Below are 21,622 nucleotides of genomic sequence, written 5' to 3' on the forward strand. Positions count from 1 at the left end.
GAGCTGGCTTTTCACTCCTTAATCTAACCGTGCTGTGATGTTGATGAACAGTGCAGCTGGCTGCTAGAATTAATGTGACTTGCAGCACACACTGGACATCTATCTTCAGAGGCATCTAATCCACGTTCATCCTTGCGTTCCTAAGTTTGATGCATCCTCCTTCCCTGCAGGAGTGTGCAGGACAGCCAGATCAAGGTGGGTGGCAGGAGCATTAATGTCTTTACCCGTGTGGAAGTAAACAAAGACCACACAGATGAGAATGAGCAAAGGCTATTTATTCAGAACTTGCTGTAGCAAAGGAATCAGTCACCATCACCTGCACAGAGACTCAAAGGCAGCAAAGAAGTGGGGATGCTTTAGAATGAAAAAGAGAAGGCTTCGGGTATGTTCTGATTGGAGGTGGGTGGCAAGGGGGTGGAGCTGAAGGTAGACTAGCTAACTAACAGTGAGGCATCTTCTGTGGTTAGTTTGGGGAACATATTTTTCTGTTCTTTTGGTCTGGAGTTGGAAGCAGGAGCGAAAAAGAGAGACTGGTAGTCATTGAGCAAGTCCTGACCATTCTGCTCCCGTCACTCAGAGATTGTGGTTTAGCTTTCTGGACTGTTGGCTGCATACGTGGTGCGTCAGAGTTCCACTGCAGAGGCAAGGCAACAGGTGCCACCCTTAGGAGTTGTCCTCACCTTTTTCCCTTGGCTGCCAGGCCTGTAACTAGAGGGAAATCCCAGCTTGCACCGGCTGTGGACATGCTGGACCTGATGAGGGAGGAACAAGATTATACACCATAGAATTTGGAAGAATTAGCCAGTATATATCACCCAGAGCCTAAAGAGAAGCCCCAGGACTGGGTTTTGAAGATTATAGAATGTAAGGCTGCATAAGCAATAATTCATTGACTTGGAGGAACTATTTTGGGACACAAGAATTAAAACATTAGCCAAGAGCCCAAAAGATGTGTGAAGTCATTCCCCAGGTGGCCCTTAGAAGCCTGGAGAAAGGGCTGGCTAAAGGTGAGTGAAAGAGAAATGCTGAGTTTTCCTGGCAGAGGGAGGCACACCAGAGGGTTATGGGAGGGCTCAGAGAACACACTATTTTTTAGGACCACGAGGAAACTGCCGATAAGAGGGGACGCCAAGCTCAGTAGCAGCCCTCTTCTTCAGGCCGGCGCTTTAGGTAGGAGAAGTGGCCACAGAGCCTGGCTCATTCTTACCCACGGGATGATGGAGCCCTCAAGTAACAGAGACCAGGCAGTGGATTCTAACTGTCGGCTAGGAGGCGACAATTACGCATAGTGACTCTCAAGATTAGAGAGGCAGCCAAAGGGGCTTGACCTGCAGAGCGTTGTGGAGAGAGTTAACAGAGCTTGGCATCCTCAAGGGGAAAACAGATGGGCAGCCAATGCAATGTTGCTTAACATCTGCCACCAGAAAAGGCAAAAATGTAGAAGCAGAAGTTTAAGGATGTTTGGCTCAATAAAAATCATGAACCTTTGCTCAGTTCCTGGACTTGTGCTACAGTTTTTGCATTAGTAGACTTCATTTTTAAGAGCAATTTTAGGTTTACAGATAGTTATGCATTGCACCAAAAGTTCCAAAAGTTCCCAGAAACCCTTCCTCCCCTCTTGCCTTCCCCCAAAGTTTCCCCTGTTATTAGCATCTTGCAATGAAGTGGTATATTTGTTCCAATTGATGAACCGACATAGGTACAATGTTATTAACTAAAGTCCATAGTTTACATTAGGACTCACTCTTTGTGTTGTGTAGTTCTATGGGTTTGGCAAATACATAATTTGCCATATATTGCAATATATTGTCATATATTCACTTCAAGAATTAATATAAAGTGACAGTGGTCAAGACAGTGTGGTATTGGTGAAAGAATAGATAAATGGATCAATGGAAGAGAACAGGAAACCCAGAAATAGACCCCTATCAACCAGTCTTTGAAGGAACAAAGGCAGTTCCATGAAAAAAAGGATAGCTTCGGTCTTTCCAACAAAGGGTGGTGCAACAACTGGACATCCACATGCAAAAAATAAAAATAAAAAATAAGAATCTAGACACAGACTTTAGACCTTTCACAAAAATTAAATCAAAATGCATCATCAACCTAAATGTAAAAAGTGTAACTATGAAACTTCTAAGAACAACATAGGATAAAATCTAGATGACTTTGGGTTTGATGATGACTTTTTAGATATAACACACAAAGTACTGTCCGTGAAAGAAAAATGGATAATTTGGACTTTATTAAAATTAAAAATTTTCTGCTCCTTGAAAGACTCTGTTAAAAGAATGAGAGGACATGCCACAAAATGGGAGAAAATATTTGCAAAACACATAACTGATAATGGACTTTTATCCAAAATATACAAAGAATTCTTAAAACTCAATGATTACAAAACAATTTAATTTAAAAATGGGCAGAAAATATTAACAGAGGCTTCACCAAAGAAAAATATACAGGTGGCAAATAAGCATGTAAAAAAAGGTGCTTAATATAATATGTCTTCAGTGAATTGCTAATTAAAATAATGAGATACCACTGCAAACCTATTAAAATGGCTAAAATACAAAACACTTACAAAAGCTCATGTTAAGGATGGGGAGCAGCAGGAACTTTCATCCCCTGTTGATGAGAATGCAAAATGGTTCAGTCACTTTGGAAAGAGAGTTTGGCAATTTCTTACAAACTAAACATCATGCTTACCATATGATCCAGTAATCACAGTTTTTGGTATTTACCCAAATGAGTTGAAAACTTTTGTCCACAAAACTCATGCAACATAAATATTTATAGCATTCAGAATCACCAAAAACTGGAAACAACCAAGACGTCTTTCAGTAGGTGAATAGACAATCTGTGTGGCACATCCATATAATGGAATATTATTTAGTGATAAGAATAAATGAGCTATCAAGCCATGAAAAGATGTGAAGGAATTTTAAATGTTTTTTCTAAGTGAAAGAAGGCAGTCTGAAAACTACCTACTGAATGATTCCAGCTATATGACATTCTGGAAAAGGTAAAACTATGGAGAAAGTAAAACAATGAGTGGTTGCCAGGGGCTCAGTCAGGGAAAGAAAGGGAGGAAAGAATTGGTGGAGCACAGAGAAATTTTAGGGTGTTGAAACTATTCTGTATGATACGGTCACAGTGAATATATGACCTTATGTATTTGCCAAAACCCCTAGAACTACACAACACAAGCAGACGCTGGATATGCTGGCCACCTGATCTTAGACTTCCCAGCCTGCAGAACTGTGAGAAATGAATGTCTATGGTAATTTTTTTATAGCATCCTGAACTGATGAGTACAAGATGACTCACAGGACTTAACCTATACTTGTACTCACAGCTCAGATTTGTCACAGTGCAAGGATACAGAGCATGATTGGCAAAGGGAAACGTATGGGGAAACCATGGAGCCAGGTTCCAGAGTCCTCTCCCAGTGGAGTCACACAGGACATGCTTAATTCACCCAGTATAGAGTTGTGACAGTGCACATACGTTGCCAGCCAGGGATGCTCCTTAGAGACTCAGTGTCCAGGGTTTTTATTAGGGGTTGGTCATGTAGGCAGGTGTTGCCTAGCACATACCAAAATTTCAGACTCCCAGAAAGAAAGCAGGTATTTATCATAAACCATATTGTGCAAATAGTTTAGTCACAGTGAAGCACTCTGGTCAGTTCAAAAATGGTGGGAACTCTTCAAAAATGAAAGTTCCCACATGCCAGCCAAGCCCAACCCTGTAAGCAGGTCTTTCTAAGGATAGCACTCAGGCCTCCCTTTTAACTCTTTTCTGCACGGGTAGGAATAAACAAAGGGAAGCCCCACCCCTGGGGGAATGGCACTGATTCCTGTCTACTTTGACCTGCCTTCTTGTCTTTTGCAGAAGATGGATGGATCTTGGACACTAATGGAGGATTCTTGAAAGCATAGTCAGATTGTGACTGATAACAACTGATATTCCAGATATAGTAGTTTCTTGACTGAAACAAAGGTTAGCAGAGCCTCTGTACAGCTGTTAATATGAAAAATGTATTGACTTCTTTATCCTAATATGTAGAGAACTCTGGAAGTATTTTTTCCAGTTAAGAGGACACCTTCACTATCTTAATTCAGAGCACTATCAACTCACTTGCTCTGAGTCATAATGTAGACTGCAGTGCTTTGACCGTCTCACCATTGGAGAGGGCATAATGCTCTCAATACAGACATGAAATTACTCTGACAGAATCTGTTAAGAATGAATTAGCAGGTTCTCTAAATATCTTAGTGAAATCTCTATACAACAGAGCTGTATAAACCCTATGGATGTATGGTGTTTTGACACTTACATGAATTTCCTGGAATGAAAACAACTCTCAAATTTTCTACCTCTTTCTTAGAGACAATTTGTTGCATCTTACACCTCACACCTCTAAGAAAGAGATAGAAAATTTGGTTAGCCTATTTGAATTTTGGAAGAAAGCTATTAACCAAGGAAAACATAAGACTGTATGGTACCTAATACAAAGGGATGTTCTTGAATTTAAGGTTGCAGTGCAAGGATTGGTAGAAGGTCAGTATGTTCTATAGGACTATGTCAAACTTTGTGAGAGAACCACATTTCAGGTCCCTATAATTTTGGAGCAAAGACAGCAAAAGCTATTCTCCTCTTGAGAAATAGGTATTAAGTCCAGATAGAGCCTAAACTCCTCACCGTGAGACACCAAAGACTCTGCAACTTGAGCTGCTCCAAATAAATGGAATTGAATACGACCCACCAAGCCATAAATTTGAGTGTGCCAAGTAGCAATCCTTCATCAATGGAAGCAGTAATACCAGACCAGACTTAAGCAGGTCCTGAAGTGTCAAATAAATTTCAGAAGCAGATGGTTAACACTCCCTGGGCATCTGTTCACCATGCCGTATCTATTATTTATGGGGTTTTGTTTGGTTTTGTTTTTTAAAATTTTCATCCTTATATTTTATTGAATTTTTTATTTTCTAGTTTTGCACTGAATAGCCTTGCCATTAGAAAAAGGCATCTGTGTCACACTGAGTCTTTGGAATATACTGAAACTAGTTTTATGAACTAGTAATTGTGTTTTCATGTATTTTTGTTGGGTACAGAATTTAAATATATTCATTACTTAGGGGCAGTTGGGAATAAACTCTCTCGGTTTTTAATTGTCACCAGATTTCTTTATTTTTGTCCCCTATCTTGAATGGACATTCAGTTTCCTTCTTAGCTTAAGTCCAACTGCAATTTTTTTCATCACTATGAAAACATTATTCTACTGTCTGTTTTCTTACATTGTTGCTGTTGAGAAGTTAATTGCCAGTCTAAATAATATTTCTTTGTAAGTAATATGTTTTGTCTCTCTAGATGATTTTTAAGAATTTTCCTTTTCTTTAGAATTCTTCTATTTAACTACAGAGTATCTAGCAAAATATTTCTTTTCATTTACCCTGCACTCTGATTCTTAGAGTTCATATTTTTTTCATTTCTGGAAAATTTATATTTCACATGTTGCCTCTCCCTATTTTCTCTTTTATCTCTCACATAGACTTCATTTAGTTGGACATGTCATTCTATGTTCCAGGTTTCTTAAGTTATATATATATTTATATTTTCCATATATCTCTGTGTTGCATCATATCTACCTTTCAATACACTAAATTCTGTATTTATTTCTATTTTTCTATATTTATACCATCTATATGGTTTTTCTTTTCAATAATGAGATTTTTTTATTATTTTACAAAATCATGACTTTTTTTAATCTCTTGTTCTTTGTGCTTATTTTAAAAAATTATTTTTTATATTTGATTGATAATTTTTTAATATTTGATATATGGTTATTTTATATTCTTTACTACATAATGCCAATATATAAACTCTTTGGCTGTCTACCTCTGCCTCTGTTTGTTTGTTTGATTGTATTGGCTCTGAAGCATAAAAACTTCCTTCCCATGTGTCAGTCAATTTTTCTCTGTAAGCTCCTTTTTGGGTGATCATAATCTGTAGGAATTCTGAGGTGTCTTGTTGAAGGTGCCAGGAATTTTTTCCTAGGAAATTTTTCTTGTGGTTTCATGCAAAGATACCAGTTCTATTTCCCCATTTATGCAAATCCAAATCCTATGATCACACTTCCTGGTTCATCATTTAAGATTAAGGGTCTGGATTTCTTTAATCTGTAAGTATGTCTTCAGTCTTTACTATTTATTCTTTCATCTCAAACCTTCTTTCAATGATTATTTTGCATTAATCCTGGAATTTTCTTTAAAATATTCTTTAGGATGGTCTTTTAGTAATAAACTTTGTGTTGCATCAACTCCTTATCCTACCATCTCCTTTTCAACTTTAGAGATTGGCTTTGTATTTTGCAAGCTTAGCACTGGTTTGTACATTTCAAAGTATTTTTTATTTGATTCCATCCAACATATAGCTTTTTTGTAGTTAGAAAATTGGATTTTTTAATAAAAATACAACCAATATTTTTTCCAAAAGTAGAAGTATGTGTACACTTTTTTTGTAAATGTCTTACACACCCTTCCCCAAGTTGTAAATTCTTTTGCCAGGGACATTGCTTTATTCTTTATCATATCTCTTCTAGCTTCCTTCTACCCATCTCCAATGTCCCGCATAGAATACTCAGTATTTTTTGTTTTTTTAAAGAGAAAACCATTAATAAACTGTGGTATATGTATACCATGGAATATTACTCAGCTATAAGAAATAACGGAGGTATGACATCTCTGTGGTTCTCCTGGAGAGAGTTGGAACCCATTCTATTAAGTGAAGTATCCCAAGAATGCAAAAATAAGCATCACATGTACTCACCAGAAAATTGGTTTCCCTGATCATCACCTAAATTCACATCTGGGAACGATACCAATCGGATATCAGACTGAGGGGGTGGGGGTGGGGGGAGGGGATGGGTGTATGCCTACATGATGAGTGCATTGCGCACCGTTTGGGGAACGGACACGGCCTGGAGCTTTGACTTGGGGGACAGGCGGTACATGGGCAAAGTATGTAACCTGAAATTCTGTATCCCCCATAATAAGATGAAATAAACACACACACACACACACACACACACACACAGATTTCACTGTCACTTTTGAATATTTTGCCTTTTGGAAGTCTCACCCAGGAGCTTTGTAACTCATAATAAAAATCATTGGCAATATAATTTAATTAAAATCATATGGGCTTTTTTTTCCTATCTTAGGTTCACATCCAAACTCCATCATTTAATAGTTGTGTGATCTTGGACAAGTAGTTACTATATCTGAGTAATTGTTTTTAAACTAAAAGTAACAGAACAATACAAGAGGGTATAATGAGACAATGTATATGAAGCACTCCACACAGTGTTAGAGCACTGGGATCTAATAAGGCTTTTTTTTCCTTCTTCAATAAATTAGATAAGAACAACCCTAGGTGCTACCAGTATTCCTTTATTCCTTGCCCATTCTGGTAACTTCAGAGAAAAAGTAATAAAGATTTATCAGTTAGAAATAATTTTATCTTTTGGAAACAAAACCTAAATTTGTCTTATAAAATATTATACTACTGGATTATACTGATTTACTTGGGATGCCCCCATTCTGGTATATTCCGTGTCTAAATGATGAATGACAATTGAAACACTGTAGAGTAATGTTATTTTTAGTAGGTAGTAACAGTTAATAAAGCAGTTTACTGGCTGAAACTAGGCAATAAACAGCTATGGCAGCAACAAAATAAATACATGATTTTTTTTTTCCTAAATGGAAAATAGTGAACATGTTAAAATGTTACGAGACCTGAGTTTAAAATCAGGATATAAAATTGAAATGTTTCTATCTTTACATACCTCCTTACACACTTTTATTCTCTTCTCCTGTCCACTCTTCTCTTTTTTCTCTTTTTCCTTCTTTATGCTTTTCTCTTTCTCTTTCTCTTCCTTCCTTTCTTTCTCAAAGAAGAAAGCCTGAAATGAGCTTTGTTTCTATATAATCACTGACTTGCTTTGTGTTAAGGGACGGTGGAGTGTATTGCCAAAATTGTAGTTTAAAAATCTAAACAGTCTTTTAAAATAACACAAGATTCAGAAATTGAAAAGCAATACTCAATGCAAGAATTGTGTATCTTTTATCTAGTGGCATTTTAAATTTTCACCTCTTCATTGCATTGATTTACATATGCTTATCAAAAGTTGAAAGGGTGATAATCCTTCATTAATTTCATTCAATTAGCAATTGAACTGAATGCTTTGAGCAACTACGATCTGCCAGGAACTGTGCTAGTAACTGGGGATACAATAGTAAAAAGGTCACTATCCTGATTCATTCTCTTTGTCCCCCCCTGCCTGTACAGAAGAAATTTAATAGTATAACAATCATATATTTAAGGGGAAAAGACAAGTTACAAAGTAAATAAGATATTTTTTTCAAAATTAGATATACTTATTGTAATATTTTGCCATTAAAAATAAATTTTGCTGTGTATTTTTAAGGAAGGCAACATGATGTTATGAGATACATGTAGATAGTAAAAAAGTTATTATAGTGAAGCAAATTAACATATCCTTCATCTCACATAGTTACCCATTATTTTTGTTTTTGTGGCAGCAGCAGATAACATCTACTCATGTAGTATGCATCCCATATACAGTGCAATTTTATTACCTAGAGTCTTCAAGTTGTACATTAGATTTCTAGACTTGTTCACAATAGACAAGATGGGGAAACAAACTAAGTGTCCATCGACAGATTAATGGATAAAGAAACTATGGTGCATATATACAAAGGAATAGTATTCAGCCCTAGAAAAGAACAAAATCTTGCCATTTGCCACAACATGGATGTTTCTGGAGGACATTAGGCTAAGTGAAATAAGCTAGACATGACAATAAAAATAGTGCATGATCTCACTTATATGTGGACTCTAAAAAAATTCAAATATGCAAAGATAGAAAACAAAACAGTTCTTACCATAGGCTGGGAAAGGAAATGGGGAGATGTAGGTCAAAGGATACAAAGTAGTGGTTATGTAGGATGAACAACTCCAGATATCTAATGTACAACCTGCTTCATTCCTATAGGCTGAGAGAATTACTTATGTCAACAGATGATGACCATGGCAGCCCTACAGGTGCTAAGATCAGTGAATATTGAAGCTCATGAGAGAACCTGGGAATGAAACTTAACCCAGCCTGGGTAAATAAGCAAAGATACCTGACAGAAAGTCTCCTAAGTGGAAAAGTAAAGAATAATGAACGTTAACGTGGTGATTAGGATGGGGAAGTGATCTCTGATCTGAAGTTGAGAGATAGCGTGTTTAGAAAATTGCCAGCATGGTTGCTCAGTAAGGTTGTGACTGGGAGCTTAAGAAAGTGTGGCGCCACAAAAGGTATGCTGCATTTTAAGCCACTTTAATGATTATGACATTTTATGTAGATTTCAGAGAAAAATATGTAGGAGTGGATTTGTGTTTTAGAATGATCACTCAATCTGAAGAATGGAAAATGAGTTGTGGGAAGTAGAAATATTTAGTTTGGGGTATTGCTAAGATGAATTGTACAGACAGTACAAGCCTTGGCGACTGATAGGTAGAGTGGGGGAGAGTAGTACAGGAACAACATAGAGGTTCCTGACTTGAGCGGTTGGACAGAAGAAGGTACCATTCATCGAAATATGAAACACGGCAGCAAGACCCGTGTTTCATATGGCTGGTTGGGTGGGAGAAAGGAAGATTAGTTTAGTTTTTGATTCAAGTAGAAATGTCATTAGTATGAGTGTGTATGTGCTATATAGTGTGTGTGTGTGTGTGTGTGTGTACTCAGGAAGGAGAAGTGCATATCATGAGTGTAGATACAGATTGAGGAGGCAAAAATAGATAATACCTGAAATAATGACAGTGAAAGGAAAGCCTAGAAAAAGTTGTAATCTGAGCAGACACAGGGAACTTAACATGGAGCTATAAGGATAATCAGCATTTAAGAGACAAGCAAAGAAAGAGAAGTAGACAAGGTATTAAATTAATATTAATTTATAAAATAGAGAGATAGAAGAAATATATCTGAAATAGGACTGAAACATAGAGCAACAAAATGGTAGATTATGTGGACTGCTCAGTGGTAGGGCAAAATTATGGCTCACTCCCTTTCCCCCAGAATTCTGAATGCCAATACCTTAGACATATATATGTTTATTTTCATATATATAAAATATATATTATATATATAAAGTAAGTGTATATATAATATATATATAAACTTTTCTGGAATACAAGGAAAACTTATTTTTCCAACTGTTTAAAAAATGCTCAGATGCCTTCTCTGTCCCTAATCTATGGTCCTTTCTTCAATTGTTTTTGTGTCTTGCAGTTACATTGCAAAAATCAAAAGAAAGTAGTTGAAAAAGAACTTTAAGAAGTCAAATATAAAGGAATGTTTTGAATGTTCAACTTCACAAAATTTCTACACTTATTCACCTTCATAAAATTTATAATTGATATGTCTGTGTGATCTCAACTTCAGTGTCTTATTCATTCTGAATTTGCATCGTGAAATCATGTGCTTCACTTGTAAAAGCAAATTTGGATGAACTGACAGGTGAATTAGTGTGCTATTGAAGGAATAATACTATGCTCAGCACCAGAGTATTTGACCTCTAGTTTCTAATACCAACTTACCGTATTTCCTCACGTACATCCCACAACTTCCTTGGGTCCAAGTTATATGATTTATAAAATAATGATCTCCAGTGTCCCTTCAACTTTTAAAAATCTATGGTTCTTAATTTATTTCAGCAAGCAGTGTGAGATTTCTATTCAGTAATAATGGATAAGCATTTCATTCTCTTAGAGCAATACTAATAATTGAGCCTAAAATATTTGAATGTGTTTTAGTAACCATGATAATGTTCTAAATTGCATGAATGTGGTTAAGTGAGCATAGGAATTAAGATAGAACATTTTCATGTAACTTATCACTTTATTGTGGTTTCCCCCTTCCTTGTCATTTATGTGCCTGCCGTTTGTTCCTCAAAATTTTCTTTTAGGAGTTATCATGACTGTAAAGGCTTAAATTGTGTAAATATGGCATATGTAGGGCAATAAACATCTGTGGTTAGCTAGATACAGAACTGGTGCAATTACTCAAGTTAAATATTTTCTAAAGACACTCTTCTGAAAGAGTAAATTAACTGACTGGGGAGTCATTTGTTACAGTTGCAGATAGTTACCAATGGTATTCAGTCATAAAAAGCAAATCTGGAAAGGAAAGAATAGAGAAAAGAAAAAAGAATGTTTTCAATGATGGACTTACCTATTACTACTGCCTGATCTCTGATACACAATACCAAGTCACGCTCTTCTTCCTCACCAGAATGTTGGCGTTCTCCAGGAATGAAGCTTTTTGTTTCCTTTGGATTGCCTGTGTTTTCGTTTCTACACTGAGTCAGCAAGGAACAGAAGAAGCCTTTCAGTGTGACAAAGGGATCTCTCTGACTCCTGACAATGTGTGTGACTTCACAGATCAGTGTGGGGACAACAGCGATGAGCAGCAGTGTAAATGGCATTCTCCTTTCTCCAGTTTCAATTCTCTGTACAATTTCAAACCAGGGCCTCTCAGCAGCCTGGGAGAATCAGCTAGATACCTGGCCCTGTATGGATTTTATTTTACATGCCTTTAGTGCAAATCAGAAATGAAAATATATTGTTTACTAAAGAGATGGGTCCACACATAAAAAAGGACAAATCATTAAGATTTTAACTGGATGGAATGCATTTTAGGTCAGTTTTTCCCCTGATGAAAGAATGATGAGAAGAAATGTACCTTTTAATGTTATATTAGGAAAGCAAAGCTCAAAAGAAGCTCATTAATGCAGCTGTAAAATGCTGTGATGAATTTAGGAGCTTACGTTTGAATTTAGTAGGAAATATTTGAAATGGATTACACGTTGGCTGAGTAGATTTTATTTCCCTTTACACAATAGTACCACTAAATGAGTTGTTATTGATTACACATGGGGTACAACTCTGGCCTGTGTCCTTTGATTCCAGGGCAGAGGAAAAAGCATGAACTTCAGAAAATGTAAAAACCTAGATCCTAGAAGGATCCAGGACCCACATTTTATGTGATCTTTATTATAAAAGTTCATGAACTTTCACAGGTGAGAAAATGCCCCATGGGTTAGTGGAATAACATCAATGAACAGGAAATGGTTTACCAAGGGAAGAATGACACGCGTATTTCTGTGATTTCTATTGCACTATGAAATCCAGAAGAAACACTGCCTATCAGCAAGAGAGACTCGTGTCATTCTTATGCATAATCACCTTTGATGAACAACATTTTCTTGAAATTACCATGGGTTCATTGTTGGTTCATAGTAGCTATCGATGCACTTAATTATCCAGAGGCACGAATTCTATTATTGTAGGTCACTTAATTCAAACATAAACTTTCTATTTTTTCATTCAGATAAAATATTAATTAGTGTTTACAGAATTCTTCGTTTTCATCTGTAAGGTCCTACATATTTAATTTTGCTGTTGTTTGCCTTCCATTTACAGACCTAGTTGTTATTACATTAAAACAAGAAAAAAACGATTACTGGAAAAATTTCTTCTCTGCAAAATGAAACAGGAAAATGATTTTTCTCCCATAGTTTGAGATAGTTATCATGCTATTAGTACTCAGTAACTATTAGATACAAAGTGCAACCGAGGGTAAGGATTCATTTATATTTGTCCAGTTTCCCCAGAGTGGCTAACTATGCCCCTGTTGCCTCTTGCTCTGGTCTGTCTGGGTAAGCCCTTACTGTTCATTGGTGAGCAGCAAAGATGAACCAGTCCACTGGTTTGACAAGAAGTGCAAAGTCCTTTCCATTATTAATTTCTATGAAGCTTCCTCTAGCACTCTTGCTGTGATAACATGCATGGTCCTGCTTCAGGGAAAAGGTTAATGTGAAGAAGGAGAAAGCCTCTGAGTGGGAAAGGTCTCGGCTGCATGAAAAATTCTAATAACTCCCAGCCTTGGAGGGAAGCGAAGGCACAGATCTGTCGAACAAACAGATTTCATTTTAAATGTTACATGGGGAGGTCACCTTTCAGCTTTTTCACTTTCCATTTTCATTTCTGAGAAGTTTCCACTTTGGTATTTTATTTAAAATGTGCGTGAGAACTTGGAGATAAAAATTGAGAATCACTTTAAAGCATGCGTTTCTTTTGTACACCACACTAGGGGGCAAATGTTGTGAAGACATAATGATGGCCAAGCAATTTCACTCATAGGAACTTGTCGTGCTAAATGCACAGATTAGATTTTTTTAAAATTTAACTTTATAGTGATATTACAGTAGCCACATTTTGAAAAAAATCTATTTATCCACCTTTAATATCCGAATGGTGTGATGTTAACAGAAATAGATTAATGTATTGACTTTTCTGAATAAAATTGGCACAGTTGAAGTTAATGCTATTAATAGCTTTTGAAAATATGTTCTTATTTTACACGATAGATTTCTTTTTAAAAGTACATATACCTGTTATTTTAACTCAGTTTATTTTTTTTTTTTGAGAAATTAGGTAGAAAAACTGAATCCTCAAAATGGAATCAACTCTATCTATACATGATATTAAACACTTAATATATAGTGAGCAAGAAAAATAATTTGTAGGCATAACAACTGTTTGGGTCTAAGGCTGACAAGAATTCCTTTTTATTAAAATTTATTGACATCCTTAGCCAGGGAAATATATGTTGTGATACTGGTCTATATATTTTTTTAAAAAAATTATATTCCAGGAGTTGCATTGTCTGCTTCCATGCTGATCCACATTGACAATTCTCTTTTATTGTTTCGGCTTTTATTTTTTATTAATATTATTTTTAACTGACAAGTTATAATTATATAAAATTATGGGGTACACAGTGACGTTATGGTATTTGTATACAATGCATTATTGTTGACTGTAGTCACCCTGCTGTGCAATAGATCTCAAAACTTATTCCTCCTGTCTATCTGAAACTTTGCAGCCTCTGATCAATAACTTCCCATGATTTTCCCCCATCCCCAGTCTCTGGTAATCATAATTCTACTCTCTACTTCTACAAGTTTAACTATTCTTAGATTCCATAAATAAGTGAGATTTTGTGTTATTTGTCTTTTGGTGCCTGGCTTATTTTACTTAGCCTAATGTCCTCCAGGTTCATCCATGTTTTCACAAATAACAGAATTTCCTTCTTTTATAAGGCTGAATACTATGCCATTGTGAATATCTACCAGATATGATATACACAGTGGCATATACACATTTACATCCATATCAACCAAATTATAAAATGTATTATTAATACAGTGTGGAGATATATCTCATGCAATGGATCCCTATCACTGAAGTGTTATCAGTTACTTAAAATTCCAGGAAACATTCTTAGATGGTTACTTTTGTATACCTGAAATTAGTATTAATATTAAAATTAGCTATTACATACATTCATTTTTAAAACCAAATTTACTATGATTCAAAAGAGAAAAATAGATCTAGCTAATCTGACATTTTTCTTCTCTACCATATGTCATGATTAAGAACTTTTCTATTCATTCTAGTATTTTTATATGCAGTAGAAATCTATTTTTATACTTCTGATTTGACAGGATATATCATAAAGTTTTGAGTTTTACCTAATTTCTTATGCATTTTTGAATTTAGAAACTACAATTTTTTTTTCAAAACGTATTTACTTCATATAAATCCAAATTTATATGTGGAATGTGTGGAAATTACCTTAGAAGTGCATTATCAAAATCTGAGAGGTGATAGTGTTTAACTAGACGCTATTAAATACAAACATTATTTCTTCAGTAGGATAGCATAAAGGTCATTTGGTAAGAAAAGGAAAGACCTGTGTGTAGCATGTACTCATGCTATCTGCTAAGATGGTTTCTTTCTCTGATGATAAAACTAAACCTGTAAGTTCTTCCAGACATCTCAGGCATAAGTCTGGAGTTCACCGGGATATTCAGTGGAGTGGTTGAACTTGGGAGTTACAGCAGGGGAATCCTGCCCTGGTGGTTATGTTAGGGGTTGAAAACAGTGAAATTATGAAGAATCATCTTTTTAATTATGAAAGTTGGCATTTACGTTCTAATTTATAGGGAGGCTCAGAGAAATCCCCATTTCTCTTGGGTTAGGTAAAATATAATTTGACTTCATAAAGGAATGGGGTCCTCAGTCCTGGGTTCCAGTTTTTAAAATGACCAAACAGAGGTCTCATTTCTCAATTTCATAAGGCTTATACAAAAACAGTTAAGATATTCACAGAAAACCCCTAAAACTTTCTTTCACTTGGTTTTTGCCTCCATGGGTCCTATAAACTTGTGTCCTATGATATTTACTATAATTTCATGCAACAACTTAAGCACACTGAATAGTAGGTCCCATGAAAAATAGCAAAATATCTTTTATATTTATTGCATTGGGCAGAATTGTTGGTACCATTTTGCATTAACATTTCTATAGGTCCTTTGGTCTTTTGGGGCATGGCACAATCTTAGACTGCACTACTGTATCATAGAGGAGTAAAGCCCTTAAGCTGTTCTAAATCAATAGCCTCATTTTATAAATGAGAAGGAGGTGAAGTCAGTAGCCCAAGGATATGTAGCTATTTAATGGTGACCCAAGACTTAAGCCAGGGTTCCAACCCACGCTAGGTTTAAAATAGGAATAACCTCGGGGCTTGAAACAGTAATCATGAAATCTGGTTTTCATGCATTGGGCAAGTTTATAGATACAAGATCTAGTAAAAGTTTCTAAGCAAAATGACCTATTAGTTATGGATGTTAGAATATATACATGAATCTCTTCCAAACTCTGGTTCCTTTCAATAAAATTTGAGCATATGCAATTTTATTTATCTATACCTTATTGTCTACCCAAAGAATTTCATATCTGTTATTTATGAATTACACAAATTGTAGGATATTACAGTTGAAGTGAACTGGGAAAGGAGATATTTGTAAGAATGTAATAGAATAGTGAGATAAAGTGGATAACATACAAGATTTTACCAAGACAAAGATACAAAAAAAAAAAAAAAGCTGAGCCCATGGAACTGCACACTGGTTTCAGTGTTTATGATGAAAAGCCTCTTAGATATTGCCTAGAATGACCAGTGGATGCAAAACCAGAGGAGGTAGTAGATAAGACTTTGGAAAAGGAAGTTGAGAATGTTGGGATCACAGAATCAAGAAGGCTTTGAATATTTTTACGAAGAATACACATTCTTTGTATGCATAGAAAATGAATTTACAAACTCCTTGTTGACGTAGATTCTGAAAATTTTTCAATGAGCAAGGGATAGCAAATGGAATTTATGTACTTTGACTAATAGCCCAATAGTATGGCTGTCTATATAGAGTTTTATCATTTATTTTAATTAAGATAAATATTTTTACAAAATATTTTTATTATTTCCATGCTAACTTTCCTCTTTCCTTTGATGCTATTTTTCTTGCAAGAGAGCCGACCTTTAATCTTGCTCTCAGGGATGAACTTAAGAGAGACCTTGAACTGAGCATGGCTTTTTTTTTTTTTTTTATGTGTGTCTATTAGATTCCTTCTGTTATTTTGTTCTTTAGTGGTCACATGTGTTATGTCTATAATCTACACGTATTATAACCCCCTCAAATAAAAGTTAGATTTTTTGCTTTAGACAGTATTAAAAATAAAATGAGAAGAAAATATTCTTTTATCATATTTATTATTTGCAATGCCCTTCATTTCTTTTGACTATCTGAGTTTGTTTCTAGTATCATTTCTTTTCAGCTTGAAGAATTTCCTTTAGTATTTCTTGTAGTGCAATTCTGCTGGTGATAAATTATGTTAGTTTTCTCTTCCTGAAAATGTTTTTATTTTGCCTTCATTCTTGAAATATATTCTCACTGGACATAGAATTTTTCACAGCTTTTTTTTTTTTTTTTTCTCTCTTAGTGCTTTAAAGATATTATTCCACTGCCTTCTGGTCTCCCTAGTTTCTTATGTGATGGTCACAGTTTCAATTTTTTTTTTCTGTATGTAATATGTCTTTGCTGTTTTGATGCTTCCAAAATTTGGTCTATATTTTTGGTTTTCAGCATGAAATTTTAAAATTGTATCTTATTTGGGCTAACTAAGCTTCCTCAATCTAAAATATGTGTTTTCTGACAATTTTGGTAACTATTCTACTCTTATTCAGATATTTTTTCCTGCCCAATTTTCTCTCTCCTTTGCCTTTTGTACTTCAATCATTAATATTACACTATGAATCTGACATATTATTAGATGTGGTCTCACCATATATTTTGTTTTTGTTTTCTCTCTATTTTTTAGAGTGCATAATTTCAACTGATGTCTTTAAGTCTAGTGATTCTTTCCTTTGTCGCCTTCATTATGATGATAAGACCATCTGGTGATTTAAAAAAATCAGATACAGATTCTCCTAGACTTATGATGGGATTATGTCTCAATAAACCCATCATACGTTGGAAATATCATAAGTTGAAAAATCATTTAATACACCTAACTAACTGAACATCACAGCTTAGCCTAGCCTGCCTTAAACGTGCTCAGAACACTTACATGATAGAACACTACCATGGTCTCCAACTGGCCCCTGGGTGGCATACACAGAAAATATATCTGAATAGTACTGCAAAGAATTTAACAACAGAACTGACATGGGAACCTACATTAGCCTATCATTGGGCAAAATCACCTAACACAAAGCCTATTTTATAACAAAGCATTGAATATCTCGTGTAATTTATTGCATACTATGCTGAAAATAAAAAAAGGGAATGGTTGTATTCTTCTGAATCCATACCACTTTTGCACCATTATAAAGTCAAAAAAATACTAAGTTGAACCATCATATGTCGGAGATCATCTGTATTGTATTTTTCAATTCTAAAGTATTTAATTGGTTTTTTAAGTTTGTTTTTAAAGTTTCTCTGCTAAAATTCTTGGTTTCTTTCATTCATTATAAGAATATGTTTCCTTACTTCATTGTGCGTAATTAGGGGTTTTAAAATTCTTGCCTGCATTGTCCCAGTTTTACCCTCTGTTGTCTTTTCACGTGCTGTGATCACATAGTCCTAATTCTTTGTCGGTCAGATAATTTGGGGTAGTATCCTGGATATTGTGAATGTTAATATTGTGGAGGCTCTGGATTCTGTTATATTCTTTTAAAGAGAGTGGTGATGATTTGTTTAAGCAGGTGATTAACTTGCATAGACTCAAGTAATAAACTCATGTTTGTTGTGAGCAGAAGTTCAAATATCATTTTCGCTCTTCTTGACTTGGGTGCCAGAAGTGCTCCCTACACATGCATGTTTCAGTTTTAGCCAGAGGCTTGGACAGAGTTTATTCATAGACTATTGGGGCACCCCTTTTCTGGCTCTCTTCCTTCTAGAATTCTTTCCTTTCCTTCTGTCAGACCTGGCTAGTCCAGGCTCCCCTCCCTCCTTCCTCAGGTCAGGGAGACAACAACCTTTCTATCAGAATTTTAACCATACACACTGGGTGCAACTGCAACCTGACCCCAGGCCAAAGCCTGAGGGAATCTAATTTGTTCTGATCCCTTCTTTCAAGTTTCTACTCCCTTAAGAATATGCCTCTTATTAAAAAAAAAAAAAAAAGAGAAAGAAAAATGCCTGTTTTTTTTTTTTTTAATCTTTAAGCCCTCCTGAAGTCCCAGTTTTTAGATTTTTTTAATACAATTGTTAATGCTCATCACTGAGTTTTCCATGTACGTGAACATAAACACCTCCTAAACTGCTCTATGCTGCCCTTTCTGAAGGGCACCAGAACTGTAATCCATGCCTTAGCAGTAGGCAGGTTGTATTATATAGACAGTGAGTTAGATTTTATTAAGAAACAGTCAAAAACCAAAAATAGAGAAAAGAATCCCACTTTCTCACTTTCTAAATTATGTTTTTGCAGCCTTTACAGTGTGAACATCTGTTTATTTTGAAATCTGTGAAAAATTAATGTTCATTTATTCTTTTCTATATTTGTAGTTTCAAAAACTCTTTCTTGGCATCTGGATTGCTCTACATGCTATCCGAGGACCTGAATTGACAGTGGTGAATAAGAATGTGGTTCTTGGGCTGGGCGCAGTGGCTCACGCCTGTAATCCTAGCACTCTGGGAGGCCGAGGCGGGTGGATCGCTCGAGGTCAGGAGTTCGAGACCAGCCTGAGCAAGAGCGAGACCCCGTCTCTACTAAAAATAGAAAGAAATTATCTGGCCAACTAAAATATATGTAGAAAAAATCAGCTGGGCATGGTGGCGCATGCCTGTAGTCCCAGCTACTCGGGAGGCTGAGGCAGTAGGATTGCTTAAGCCTAGGAGTTTGAGGTTTCTGTGAGCTAGGCTGACGCCACTGCACTCACTATAGCCTGGGCAACAAAGCGACACTCTGTCTCAAAAAAAAAAAACAAAAAAAAAACACAAAAACAAAAACGAAAGAATGTGGTTCTTGTCCCTGGTCCCTGGTGAACTTGCAAACTAGTGACAGCAACATAAACTTTACATGGGCACTTATGGTTATATATTAAGAGTAAAAAAACCAACACCCATTCTCTTATCTGCGTGTATTATATATAGTTAAAAACTAACAATGTGACAAGGATAAGGTGAGTGTGTGAGTGTGTGTGCTTTGCAGATATTGTTTGGGAGCATCTATATTATTTTTAACCTGAGAAATATCCATTGAACAATTCATATATTTTCAGTATCTGCATGCTTTTTGTTGAAAGGGCTGGACAGTAAATATTTCTGGGTTTTGGGGCCACTTGGTCTATGTCCCAAACACTCTACTCTCCCACTGCATTATGAAAATAGTCATAGAGAATCCATAAAGATTAAACATGGCTGTGTTACAATAGCATTTTATTTATGGACATGGAAATTTATAATCAATATCATTTTTACATGTTTTAAAATATTATTATTCTTTTGAATTTTTTGACTATTTAAACATGTAAAATTCTCTCAGGTCAAAGGACATGCAAAATTAAGTGGCAGGTGGGATTTGTCTGTGGGTTATAATTTGTTGTCTGTTCCCAAAAAACATTAATTGAGCATTTTTATGTCTGATACTATGCAGTATTCGAAATAAATGAATAAAGAATATAATTCTTCCTCTAAGAACACAAATAAAATTATAATTTTAATTTTAGTGACCAGTGTTCACATTTGTAACAAATATAAGTGAAGCATACCTTGAGGATCATAATAGCTTTATTATGCTATTATTTAAAAATTCATCTGAACTTTCAATTAAGGAGGAAATTTGATTATAGTAGCCAAGCCTCTCTGTCAGACTAAAAGTACAAATAAGATGTGTTAGTGAAGTGGAATTACAGAAACCAAAGGTGTCAGTTGTGGAATTTTTCTCATGGCATCATATTGGTGCTCAACAATTTCAGATTTTGGAACATTTCAGATTTCAGATTTTCCAGGTTTTAACCTGTAGTCTTTATTGTTTTCACAACATTTATCATCATGTCTTACACACTGGGGTTAATAAAAGCTTTCAAGTTGATATTAACAATAGTAATCACCATATATAAATACAGGTACATAAATATGTACAATAAGTTTTTAATTTTTTTAGTTTTAAAATAATGGAACTAAAATATTACTTATAAGGTATGATTAACACCTGCCATTTTGTTACCTGTTTTCTGTATGACTTACGTTTTTCTTATTATCACCTCCTCCATGACTGCTTTCTTTTATGTTAGATATTTTCTAGTGTATCATATTAATTAATATCCTTGTCACTTTTTACCATGCATTTTGAATTATTTTATTAGTTGTTGCCTTAGGGATTACATTTAATATCTTAATTTATGACAATTTAGGTTGAAATAATACCAACTTAATTTTAGTAGCATGTAAACATTTTGATCCTGTATAGTTCCATTCTCTTATCCTTTTTGCTGTGCTTATCACAAATTACATGGTTATATGTTTTGTGCCTATCCATCCTGAGTTGTAATTATTGATTTTTATCAGTTATATAATCAATTGCAATAATTATTGATCTGTATAATACCTATCTCTTGATATTCTCTATGTTATGACATATCATCCTTAGGGTTTCTTTAGTTCTTTATACATGATTTTCTTTAGATTTTTGAAAATATATAACATAGCTGGTTTAGAGTCTGTCTAATAAGTTTGGCTTCCTCAGAGATACTTTCTGTTGATTTTTTCCTTCTGTATGGGTCATATGTTCCTGTTTCTTTGCATTTTTCACATTTTTTTTGAAACCTGAATAAAATCATATGAGACCTCTGAAAATCTGATGCTCAACCTCCATGTACCTCCCCCATGTTTGTTGTTATTGCTGTTTGTTATAGTTGTTTTGTTTATTTTTAATTTTGTGACTTTTCTTAATTCTCTAAGAACTTTATTCTTGTCATGTGTATCCACTGAATTCTCTACTTGGTCAGCTTGGTGATCATCTAGTGATTTGAAAGAGAGTGTCTTGGTCAGTTTGAGCTGCTAGAACAAAATACCATAAAATGAGTAGCTTATAAACAACAGAAATTTATTTCTCAGTTTTGTAGACTGGGAAGTCCAAAGTC

At 35.2% G+C, this 21,622-nt stretch overlaps 1 protein-coding gene across 1 annotated transcript in view; it reads left to right on the top strand.

Annotated features, from left to right (window-relative positions):
* The first annotated feature begins 949 nt into the window (after positions 1-949).
* MALRD1 (MAM and LDL receptor class A domain containing 1) overlaps positions 950-21,622 on the top strand; it is a 456,545-nt gene continuing 435,872 nt past the window's right edge. Inside the window, 2 exon segments of the mRNA XM_069458846.1 lie at positions 950-1,007; positions 11,209-11,547. Of these exon segments, the coding sequence (XP_069314947.1) occupies positions 950-1,007; positions 11,209-11,547 (397 nt within the window).

Source organism: Eulemur rufifrons, chromosome 25 (genome assembly GCF_041146395.1).
Source record: "Eulemur rufifrons isolate Redbay chromosome 25, OSU_ERuf_1, whole genome shotgun sequence".
NCBI lineage: Eukaryota > Metazoa > Chordata > Mammalia > Primates > Lemuridae > Eulemur > Eulemur rufifrons.